A 12,500-nucleotide genomic window follows, 5' to 3' on the forward strand; every position below is an offset into this window, starting at 1 on the left:
TGATCAATAATCAGTAAATCAGTAACAGTGAGGACGCTGTGATGAGGAGCAGCTTCATCTCTGCTCCGTGTTTTCATTTTTAAATGTGAGATGGATCCACGGCTGTCTTATAGACGACACCACTGATCGATCAGTGAAGAGGAGCTCGTCCTCCAGCAGACACTGATCCAGGATCAATATCAGGTCAAACATGCTACAACGTATCTGGACACTTCACAGTAAAGGTTTGATCCACCGGTAGAGAAGGGCTTTTACTTTGAAGGAGAAGCTCACTGGTGCTAATCCGAAGAGGAACTTCCTGTACCTGAACATCAAACACTGATGACTGTAATGTCAACAGTGTGTGTGTGTGTGTGCGTGTGTGTGTGTGTGTGCGTGTGTGTGTGTGTGTGTGTGTGTGTGTGTGTGTGTGTGTGTGTGTGCGTGAGAGAGAGAACCATTTATAGAAACATTAATGATGCCTCATGGGAACACACACACACACACACACACACACACACACACACACACACACACAGACACACATTTTCCTTGTTTCTTCTTCTTCTTCTTCTTCATTTCTGTCTTCTTCCTTGTATTTTATCCAAAAGTGGCCAAAAGTCTGTGGACAGCTGAACATATGTGACGTGTATCTGATCCCATCACTGAGCTGATGTTGGTGATCAGACTGTGACGCTCAGGATTAAGAGTGTTTTTCTGTCTGATTCGACTCACAATCCATTTTTAATTCAAAACGATACTCAAATGTTAAATTGATTAAATGAATAGAAACTTTCCTTCAGCTGGCCTCGTCAGTTTCTGCTGCTCCGCTCTGTTAACGCTGCGTCATGACGGCATGAAGTGTTCGTCTCTCAAAGGTGATCATCCAGTCAGAAAATAAAAGAGAAGCTTGCAACCACTGCCTAGTTTGAAGATGAACATCAAGATAACACTAACGTGTGTGTGTGCTGTAAATTGTCTCTCACACACGCACACACACACACACACACGCAGTCCTTTGACAAAACACAGACCAAACCTTCTCTTCCTCCTAATTGGCTGGCTACCAGCTGTGAGGTCACAGGTCAACAAGAGACATCTCACAGCTGACACCTGAACACACACACACATGCACACACACACACACACACACACACACACTGAGAGTGATGTCCCTGTTGTAGTGATGACATCACCTCTGACATCCTGAACTTCCTGTCTCTCTCCCTCCCTCGAGGTGATTGGACAGGCAGCTGACCAACAGCAGTCAGCCAAAGTCCCAGTGAACTCCTCACAGGTGTCTCTCAGACTCCAGAGAGTCGTTCTGTTAAATAATTTCAGGATTTTCTCCAAAAAATCTTCCTCATCCAGCTTCAGACTGATCTTGTGTTTGTCACTGAGGTTTACATTCATTCATTTGGTTTGTTGATTCAACCTGAAGAAGCCTCAGTTCACCTGACAGGACAGACAGACACGACTCGACTCGACACGACACGACACGACACGACACGACACGACTGAGAGAGAGCAAAACCTCTCAGCAGGCAGAAATCAGCTGATTCACCACTGAGAGCTGTCTGCCACCTGACGGAGACAAAGTGAAGTTTCTTACTTGTTGAAGAGGACACACCAGCCACAGTGAGGGTCTCCTGATCCCAGACAGTCTGAACAGCTGCTGTACTGCTCGCAGCTCTCCACAGGAAGTCTGGTCACCTGAAACACACAAGAAGAGCTCTTAATGTGCAGCCTGAAGACTGCTGGGAGAGCTGAACACAGCACAGGTCCACACTCGTGTCTGAGCCTCACACAAACACTTCTGGATTCCTTGTTCAAAATTCATTCATGTTTGACTTCTTCAGGACAAAAAGATAAATCCAGAATATCACCAGACTTCAGCTGAAAACTACATTAAATATGAATCTATAATTCTTCACCTTTAATTGATCGACCGTTTATTATTGTGGTCGACAAGTTTAATTGACTTGATATTGATTTTATGGTTGTATGGTCATAATCTAAGACTGAAGTCACCCACATCATTTGTGTGTGTGTGTGTGTGTGTGTGTGTGTGTGTGTGTGTGTGTGTGCGTGTGTTATCTCTGTGTGGTTTGGTGGTTTTCCGCTGACAGTAACAGCCCGAGGCCTGTGTGTAACACATTTGTCTTGAGTTTGCAGACAGTTAGTCAGGGTGTGTGTGTGTGTGTGTGTGTGTGTGTGTGTGTGTGTGTGTGTGAGAGAGAGAGAGAGTAGTATCTTTTACCCAGAAGTCACTGCAGCAGGGAGACAGTAAACGCTGTGAAACACAGTGGACACCCTGTCCGTCTCTGTCTCATTCAGATGCTCACACATGAATACATTCATTGTCTAACACACACACACACACACACACACACACACACACACACACACACACACACACACACACACACACACACACACACACACAGAAGGAGTCCTGTCTCTTCTCTGACCTCATTATCAGGTTTTCTTTTAAAGGAGCAGTGACGCTGTATCTCGCCTCTGCCAGACTTCATTTAGAAAACAGCTGATTCTGCAGTTTTCATTCTCCCAGTCTGTCACATTCACACAGTTTATTCACTGCACTCACACACTGATTTAAATAGTGCAGACAAATCCATCGGCTTAAAAAAACCCAACATTAAATACCCTTAAATGTGAGTACGGGTTTCATATGTGAACCGGTGGAAACATCAGTTATTAAACATGTTTCACACGTAATGCATTCACGTTGTGGTTCTGTTCGTTTGTTTCGCTGTTGTAAGGGAACATGTGAACGGACTGAAGGAATCACTCTGGCTTCAGCAGAACTTCTCTCAGCTCAGTAAATCTCAACGTCTGCTCACCTCACTGGAAACTAACATTACCCACGCTGCATTTCACAAACAGGGAAACAGGAGATTTTAACACTGAAATCTTAAAACTGGCAGCAGTTTGTCTTCTGACACACAGCTGACAATACGCTGTGAGTGTTTTCATGTCAGGTAGGTGTGGACTACAAAGAGTTCAGCACCTGTGGGAAGAAATTTCCTTTTCCCTGTTTTCTCTTCCTAATACAGAACTTCCATTTGAAATCTGATGATTTAAGATAAAAAATCCAAGTCAGAAATTGTGTTAGACATCCGCAGATTTAAATCAACAAGTTTTTTTTCGTGTAAAGAATTTTTCTTCACGGTAACAAAAAATCAAGTCAGAACTTCCATTGGAAATGTTCTGATTTAAGTCCGAGCGGTGCAAACATCCGGACCTGTAAGATAAACACCGGTCAGAACATCATGAACTGGTTTCTTTAGCGTCACCGTCATGTCGGCGCTGTGTTTGGATGGACTGAACCAGGATGTGATGAACATTAAACAGAGTGGGAGCAGTGACAGAAATGCTGTCAGAAGCTGTTCTGCTGGGTTCTGTGGGAGCCAGCCTGCAGCTCTGTTGAGACCTGAAGCTTCATGTAAATGTGTGAGTGCTTATGTAACACTGCAGTGAAACTGAGCTGAGGACCCATCTCTCTCTGTGTCTGCCCACCTGTCAATCACATAAAACTGACGAGGATGATTGGACAGTCGATGATGAAGCTGCTGCGCTACACGGCCAAAAGTCTGTGGACGCTATCTGTCACACAAACAGTTAAAGTTTATGGACACGTGTTTGTTTGTAGCTTCATCAGACGACCAGCTGAACTCTGACAGCTGTTTACTGACAACAGACCCAAAAAATGACAAAACAACATAAAATATCTGAATGTTTTTTTTATTTAACATATATCTGTGTGTGTGTGTGTGTGTGTGTGTGTGTGTGTGTGTGTGTGTGTCGTCAGCTGCACAGGAAGTAACAGTTGTTGAATTGAGTCCTGCTTCCTCTCAACGGTACAATAAGAGTTTTAACATGGGACACACACACACACACACACGCCCACACACACACAAACACACACACAGAAACAAAGTGTGTATCGTGGCGCCAGCTGAATCATATTCACATTCACAACTTCCCGTCTACACACACACACACACACAGAGAATAACTATGCTCATTATGTGTGTCCCATGTTTGAACTCTTATACTGTAGTATGTATTTTAATTATCAAAATATCAGTTCAGAACTTCCTTTGGAAATCTGCTCATTTAACACTCATGAGTCTGTTTTATGTACAGAACTGTTCTTTGGTTTCTTTATCTATTGAAAAAACCTAATTCAGAATTTCCTTTAGAAATCTGAGGTTTTAATACTCATGAGTCTTTCTTCTGTACAGAACTGTTTTTTGTTGGTATTGATAAAACCTAATTCAGAACTTCCTTTTGAATTCTTCTGATTTAACACTAATGAGTCTGTTTCATGTTTTTAGAGACAACTGAAAAAAAACCTCATTCAAAACATCCATTGAAAATCTAATGATTTAAAACTCTTGATAAAAGCTTAATTCAGAATTCAACTTCATCTATTATTTTAATTGTCAAAAAAATCAAGATCAGAGTTTCTATTAAACATCTGATGTTTCCTAATAATTGTTCTCACGTGTGGAGCTGTTCCTTCAGTCAGGAAAAATTCAGGTGAGGTCCATTTAGAGTTTCTGATTTAAGTCTGAGCAGCACAAACATCCAGACGTGTGATTCCAGGTGCTGTATCATAGTCAACTGGACTTGTTTCAGTTCCTCGAAGCATGGGCGTAGGTTTCTATATAGATGGTCGTGACATGTCACAACCAATGTTCGAGGATTGCAAAATAGTCACTACCAATATTTGTCTGCTGCTGAGCCAGTAGTAACGTTAGTGAGTGGTAGTAGTGAGCATCTTCCAAACTGTGTCCGCTACTTGAAATGGATAAGAGGAAGAAACAGCTGAGAAACAGCGATTAAAAAGTTGAAGTCTCTGGAGGTGGAGGCTGCTAAATGTGCGAAGTTGACGGAGCTTTTTGGTGCCGGGACCAGTAACACCGACCCGCCAGCAGCCACAGGTGCTGCTGCGCCGGGAGACGAGGGAGGAGGACCTGACGATGATGAGCGAGTGGAGGCAGACAGGGTCAGTACCGTCAGCCTGGGGCTGGCTCGGCTAAATGTTTGAGACACGTCCAAAACAAAGTAAAAAAACGTTTTTACATTGAATGTGATGCGACCTCACTAACTGCATACTGATGAACGCAGCTGCCGCTAATGCTAACGTAGCTGCCGCTAATGCTAACGTAGCTCCTCAGGGACTGAAGCCGTTATTTTCTAACTTTGACAGTCTAACATGTGGCAGCACATCAGCCCAGAGTTAAAGGGCTGTGACTGTTGGTAGTTGTGGTTGATTTTGTTCAAATACGTCGAATTGTGATATTATGGGTTATTATTGTTCAGATGATTTAGCTAAGCTAGCTAACAGATGCTAACGTCAGCGGTCTCTTGTTGCCATAGCAACAGTAAACATTCACGTGGCCTGATGAGCTGTAAACAGAGATACAAAACACAAGTAAACCTATAGCAAATAATAAATTTAATTTGCAATATTTACCATTGAATTTATTGTAATCTTTCAATTCATTTATTGTTTACTGAGGTGATAACTATCTAATAGGTATAATTTGTGTGTAAATGTGTTACTTTTACTGTAGTTTTCAAATGGCTGTGTATAGTGTTAGTGTATAGTCTTGAGCATTTTCAGGTCACAAAGATCTGGCTTTTTTGCATTGGGAAACACTAGTAAAGTGTCCTAATGAAAACACGACAAAGCCATTTGACTACCTTGTTCATAAATGATGGTGTCAGGACTTTTTTTTATGACACACACACTTTCATTGATAGGAATACTTGGTTTTGAGGAATGACCTCTATTTTGAGCATGTGACATGCTTTTGCAGGTTATCAACAAGGTTTTGCAGTTTGTACTAATTGTTTTGAGAAATGCACCAACTGTTGTGCAAATGTAAGTAATGATGTGAGAAAAACTCCACCCCGTCTCTGGTTTTGGGTTCTTCCCGTTAGTCTCGTCCCACCCCTGGTCATAACATAACTTCTGTTGTGATTTGACACTATAATGAACAAAGATTGATTGGTTGATTGCTATAGCTGTCAGTTTTAGTCCTTGAGTTCATAGCTACGTGCTTTATTTGTTAACTGCTATCAAGGAATATGACTCTCCTTTGTAGTATGTGTGAGAAAGGACGCCACGAGATTTGTGGACTTCTTCGTGGTGTCCGCTGATAATATAGTGGGCTGGTCTGGACAGAAAATGCCAGAGCTGAATTTTTGTCCCAGTCCACCCCTGGTAATGTCACTACCAAAGCTGAGACCAAACCTACGCCCTTGCCTCGAAGACGTTTCACTTCTCATCCAGGAGGCTTCTTCAGTTCTTCATCAACATCCAGATGTGTGATGTGTTGAAGAACAGAAGCACGACGACTGTGTGTGTGTGTGTGTGTGTGTGTGTGTGTGTGTGTGTGTGTGTGTGTGTGTGTGCGTGTGTTTACCTGTCGGTCACTCAGCAGGTAGATGTACTGATGGTCTGGACTGAACACCATGTCTCTCAGGATCGGCTTCCCCTCCACCACTGTCACCGTCTCATACAGCAAAGCATTCTGGGCCGGCGGTGGGATCCCATCCACACGAATCTGAAAACACACAGGGAACAGTTGGTTAGCTTGATGCTAAAATCCCCATTAAACACAATGTGGAATGCTAACAGGCCGGAGCATCAGCAAATAAAGATTCTGGTTCTGAACTCTTTGTTTCCATTCCTTCATTTCAGACACATGAACGACGTCCTCTCTGCGACCCGACACGACCGCAAGACTCCCATTTCAAAATCTGTGAATTTAGTTTCTCTATTGTTTCACTGCTGAAAACAAACATCAGAACACAAAAGGTTCTGGTCGGTTCTGGTCAGCTGTGTTTTCAATAAAGACTAGACGGATCGTTCAGCAGATTTTAAAAAGACAACTTGTGGACAAGAAACCTGCAAACATCTGCCTGCAGGTGGCGCTCTGCCCTGCAGCTGAAAGTCCACCAAGAATGGACCAATCAGGATTCATCCTCTGTGGAGCACGACTGAAAACATCAGGAAAATCAAACCGGCAGCTGCTGAGAGGTCTCACTCTGAACCAAAAGTGTTGGACCGTTTTTAGCATAAAAAACAGACGCCATTTTACAGACACGAGACCGAGTAACAGGATTACATTTTACTGGAGAGGAAGGGTGATGATGATGATGATGATGGTGATGATGATGGTGATGATGATGATGATGATGATGAAGTGTGTGTATCTGTGAGTGTGTGATGTTAAATACAGCAGCAGGCTGATGAGAAGTCTGTTTGAAAATGTGGAGCGACTAAAATAAGATTCCCCAAATCTCCCAAAACCTCCCGCCTCCCTCCCTGTGTCTGACCCAGAAAAACACCACAGAGGAAGAGGAGGAGGAAGAGGAGGGGCGGGGGGGAAGGGGGGGTATAGGAAAGAGAGAGGAAGGGGGGAGAGACAGGAAAGGGGGGGGGAGAGATGAGGAAGAAGAGAAAGCAGAACGGAGGAGGAGACGAGCCAGTAAAGATGAAAGAGTGGAGAAGGATGGAAGGGAAGGAGATAAGGAGATAAATACAAGAGGAGTAAGGAGGGAAGGAAAGAAAGGGGGACTGAAAGGAAGAACAAAGGAGGAAAGGAAGGATGCAAGACTGGACAAAAGAAGGCAGTGAAGGGAAAGGAAACAAATGAGAAATGAAAGGATGGAGGACAGATAGGAGGCAGGAAAAAGGTGAGGGAAGGAGAGAAGGAGAGGAGATGAATACAGAGACAGACAGAAAGAAAGAAAGAAAGAAAGAAAGGTAGGAGAAGGTAAAGATGGAAGGAAAGAAGGAAGAAAGGAAGGAGGGAGGTAGAGAGAGAGGAAGAAAGGCAACAAAGATGAAGGAAGTAGGGAGGTAGAGACAAAAGAATAAAAGACGAAGGCAAAGTGAGAGAAGGAGAGTAGTTAGATGTAAGGAAAGGAGGAAGGAAAGGAGGAAGGAAAGGAGGAAGACATGAAAGAAGAAGATGAACAGAAAGTGTAAAAATGAAGGAAGGGAGAAAAAAACAAAGATGAAGAAAGCGAGCGAGGGATGAAGGAGGAGTGTGTGTAGTTCTCTGAGTGTGTTAATTAGCTGTCTGCTCGTTAAGCAGCCGAGCTTAATTAGAGCTGACGAGCTACACACACACACACACACACGCACACACACACACACACACACACACACACACACACACACTGATGAGGCAGCAGGTCTGACTCACAACAGAACCCACAGTTACACAATCCTGTTTCACGGACACACACACACACACACACACACACACACACACACACACACACACACACACACTCAGCAGCAGAGCGAGGGAGGAGACGTTAAAGTAGGACACTGCAGCAGACAGCGAATGCAACACTGACAGAAATCTGAGCTGTAAAAATGAATTCAAAGTTTTAATCTGTCAGAAAAAAGCAGCTGAACGATCTCAGAACCAAACTCTGCTGGAAACACGAGTCCAGTTTATGTTCTGACGGGTTTTCTGATCAGTACACGAGAAAAAACATTAAATTGCAACATTTTGAGTGGGAGTGTTGTATCTGTGCTGCAGCTTCTCTCTCTTTCAATTGAGCTCAGCTAGCAGCCTCTAGCCTTGTGCTAAGCTAGGCTAGGCTAGGCTGTATTCAGGCATGCAGAGATGAAACATCTGGAGAAGACAGAGAACAAGACTCCTTTAAGATTTGTGTTAAATATAGACATCTGAAAGACTTCCTCTAAACATTTAACGTTTCTTTAATAAAAGGTTCAAATTCAGTTTATGTGATTTTGACCCATCGTGTTTTTTATTTGAATAAATCCTAAAATGTTACATTTAGTCGAGCAGCTGTTAGAGACCTGGAGTTTTGGGGATAATCACTGACGTGCAGATAAAATCAGTCGGTCAGATCAGATCTGTTTTCTTCAGGTTGTGTTGGAGATAAATGTCTTCAGACACATTTCAGGAGGACGAGACAACAAACTCACAACTAATTCAGTTTTAGGATTCGACCAGAAGAAACATTTAGTCTGATAACAAACGATCGATGTGATTAAGATGAAGCTCTTTAGATTATTAACGATCAGAGGAAACAAGAGAAGAAGAAACATGAGGCAGGAACAGAAGACGGCGTGAAACAGGAAGTGACCTCCGACCCACAGGCTGGGATTCAAACCGTCAACACCTGCTTTGTTCTGCACACACACACACACACACACACACACACACACACACTCTCTCTCTCTCTCTCTCTCTCTCTGACATGTGACCTTTAACCTCTCACCCTGAGACAATCTGTCTGCCTGTTGTATTGTCTGGCAGGAAGAGTGTGTGTGTGTGTGTGTGTGTGTGTGTGTGTGTGTGTGTGTGTGTTCTGACAGACACACACTCTCTGTCAGACTTTCATTAACTGACAGGATCACGTGACAACAAACTGAACTCTCCAGCACTTTTACCAGCAACACTTCAGTTTCATCAACACGTCGTTTTATTTATTGATCCCTTTTAGTTTCAGAAGAATCGAACGAATGGAATTATTCAAATATATATTATTGCACTGAGGTGTTAGTCACTGTAATGTTGCAGCTGGTAAAGATGGAGATCATTTTAATGACTTTACATCCTGCTACTGAATCATGACAGCCGCAGTAAAAACATAAAGAAACCCACCTGAGGAGATGATGTCACCCTCTACTCTGCTTACAGAAGCCAGCTGTCGCATCAGTATGACGTTAAAGAAATCAGATTACTGGAGGGAACGGTGAGTTACTGTGAGTGTAAACGTGCTGACTGAAACAACGCCATGAAGAGGAGTCGGATTTTAAAAGTTGTTGTCGATCTGAACAGAAACATCCTCAACGACCGAGTTTAAAGGATCATTCTGCTCTTTGTTCTGCTCAGTGTTTCTGCAGCTCTCCTGCTTCTGTCCTGATCAATAAACTGTGATCTGTTTAGAAGGTATTGATCTGCGTGCAGCTGTTCTGATCAGACATCCTGCAGCGAATCGATCAGCTGATCAGTGTGATCAGTTTTCAGTTGATCTGCAGTTACCGAGTCAAAGATCAGACCTGACAGCCTCTGATCACCGATCAATAGATCAGCTTCAGGTTAAGGTTTTATTGATGATCTGACCGTGAATGTTTCCTCCAGGATCAACAGACTGAATCATCTTAAATCAGCAGATTTCCAATGGGAGTTCTGAATTGGTTTCTTTTAAGAAAACAAAAGAAGAAAAAGGAAATGAAGAAAAACTATAAAATAAATAAAGAGAAAAGAGAAAAGAGTTAAAGTTAGCAAATTTCCAATAAAGGTTGTGTGTGTGTGTGTGTGTGTGTGTGTGTGCGTGTGTGTGTGTGTGTGTGTGTGTGTGTGTGTGCGTGTGTGTGCGCATGTGCGTGCGTGTAGGAAGTGAGCAAACAGGAAGTTGACACTGACAGTCACTGGTAATCATTTTACAACTGATAGTTCACACCACAAATTAATACACACACACACACACACACACACACACACACACACACACACACACACACACACACACACACACAGAACTTTCATAGTTTATTTGCTAATTAAACTCGTTTGTCTTTCTTTTGTTTGTATGATTTTCTTTCAAAGAAACCAATTCAGAAGTCCCATTGTAAATCTGCTGATTTAACTCTCATAAGCCTTCTGTCTGCACGGAGCTCATTCTGTTTCCTAAAATAATCCAACTCAGAACTTTTATTGGAAATTTGCTGATTTAACTTTCACAAATTCATCTCGTACACAGTCTCATGTCGTGTTTGTGTCGGTCGTCAGTTGTTGTTTCCTCTCTGAGTTAAACAGTCAGTTGCAAACTGAAGTCCTGCAGCAGTTTAGACTTTTCACAAAACTTATCACAGTTTCTCATTTCCACTGTTTATTCTGCTCAGCTGGTCAGCTATTGGTGGAAACCTGATATCACTGCACGCATGCAAACACACACACACACACACACACACACACACACACACACACACACACACACACACACACACACACACACACACACAGAGGCCTGCAGCCAGCTGCCTGAAATTCCACCGTAATGCAATACCTCCGAGTATTTGTGAGTGTGTGTGTGTGTGTGTGTGATTGTGTGTGTGTGTGTGATTGTGTGCATGTGTGTGTTAGTAGTATTAAATATGTGGTCCAGTCCGACGGTGAGAGAGTGAGAAGGCGGGCAAAGCTGCCAGTTCGTCTGAGATAAACCAACTCTATTACTGATAACATGGACATCGTGTGTGTGAGTGTGTGTTCGAAACTGGGATTATCAGCCTTAAAACACACACACACACACACACACACACACACACACACACACACACACACACACACACACACACACACACACACACACACACACACGCACAGCTGCTAAGTACTATTATTACTCTGTTAACTGCAGCTCCACTAAGTGTCAGTGACTCTTAACGGACTGATTAACGCCCTCTCTGTCTCACATTCGGGAAAAAACACCATGTGGCCAAAAGTTTGTGGACAGCTCAACACTCCCTCTGTATGTGACACTAGTGTAACACGGTGTCGTGAAACCATGAGCATTAATGTGCTGCTAGTTATTCTGCTATATAGTATTTATTTTCTTAATTCATACAAAATCCCATTCAGAACTTCCCCTGGAAATCTGCTGAATTAAGTCTGTCCCTTCTTTATTCTGTGTGCAGCTTTTTTTCCTTTGATTATCAACAAATACATAATAAATAAAATTATTAAACTGGTTAAATACAAACCAGTGCAGAAGTCCCACTGCGAATCAACGTTTCTTCTCCTTCTCCGTCTGGTTCTGTCAGAGACATTAGTGTCTGTTCACAGACTCATTCAGCTCTCATTCAATCTGTCTGCCTCTCTGCTGCATTCACACACACATTACACACAACCTGCAACTCAACACCAGCCTGCACTTTCACTACAGCACAGACACACACACACACACACACACACACACACACACACACACACACACACACACACGCACCATGTCTGTTAGCATGCTATGCTCAGGTTTCATCCAGCTGCTGCTGCTCTTCTCAGGCTCTGCTCTCACTAATGTGGACAAATTTGAAAATTATGTTTTCCTCAAGTTCTCCTTTGGTGCTCAAGTATCTTGACAACAGAGCGCTGCAGTGTGTTTGAGCTGCACGAAGCATCTGAGAGGTCACATCTCCTCTGGACGATGTGTGGTTAAAAAAATGTCATTCAAATGTGTTGCTTTATGGAAATCATACTACTGATCTAAATCTGTGCGTCTCACACGTCTTACTGCTGAAAAGAGCAAAAAATAACATCTTCCAGTCAGAACTTCCATTGGAAATTTGCTGATTTAACTCTTAGAGCTCTGTCTTCTGTAGAGAGCTTATTTTGTTTCTGATTAAAATATAAGTCAGAACCTCCATTAGAAGTCTGTTGATTTTATTACACTCTTTTACCTTTTCATGGAGCTTATTTTATTTGTTTTAG

At 42.7% G+C, this 12,500-nt stretch overlaps 1 protein-coding gene across 1 annotated transcript in view; it reads right to left on the reverse strand.

Moving 5' to 3' along the window:
* plxna3 (plexin A3) overlaps nt 1-12,500 on the reverse strand; it is a 102,508-nt gene that overhangs the window by 34,806 nt on the left and 55,202 nt on the right. The window contains exons 7-8 of the mRNA XM_073470813.1: nt 6,441-6,581; nt 1,592-1,692 (exon numbers count right to left, since the gene is read on the reverse strand). Of these exons, the coding sequence (XP_073326914.1) occupies nt 1,592-1,692; nt 6,441-6,581 (242 nt within the window). The remainder of the gene's footprint in view (nt 1-1,591; nt 1,693-6,440; nt 6,582-12,500) is intronic.

Source organism: Pagrus major, chromosome 7 (genome assembly GCF_040436345.1).
Source record: "Pagrus major chromosome 7, Pma_NU_1.0".
Lineage (NCBI taxonomy): Eukaryota > Metazoa > Chordata > Actinopteri > Spariformes > Sparidae > Pagrus > Pagrus major.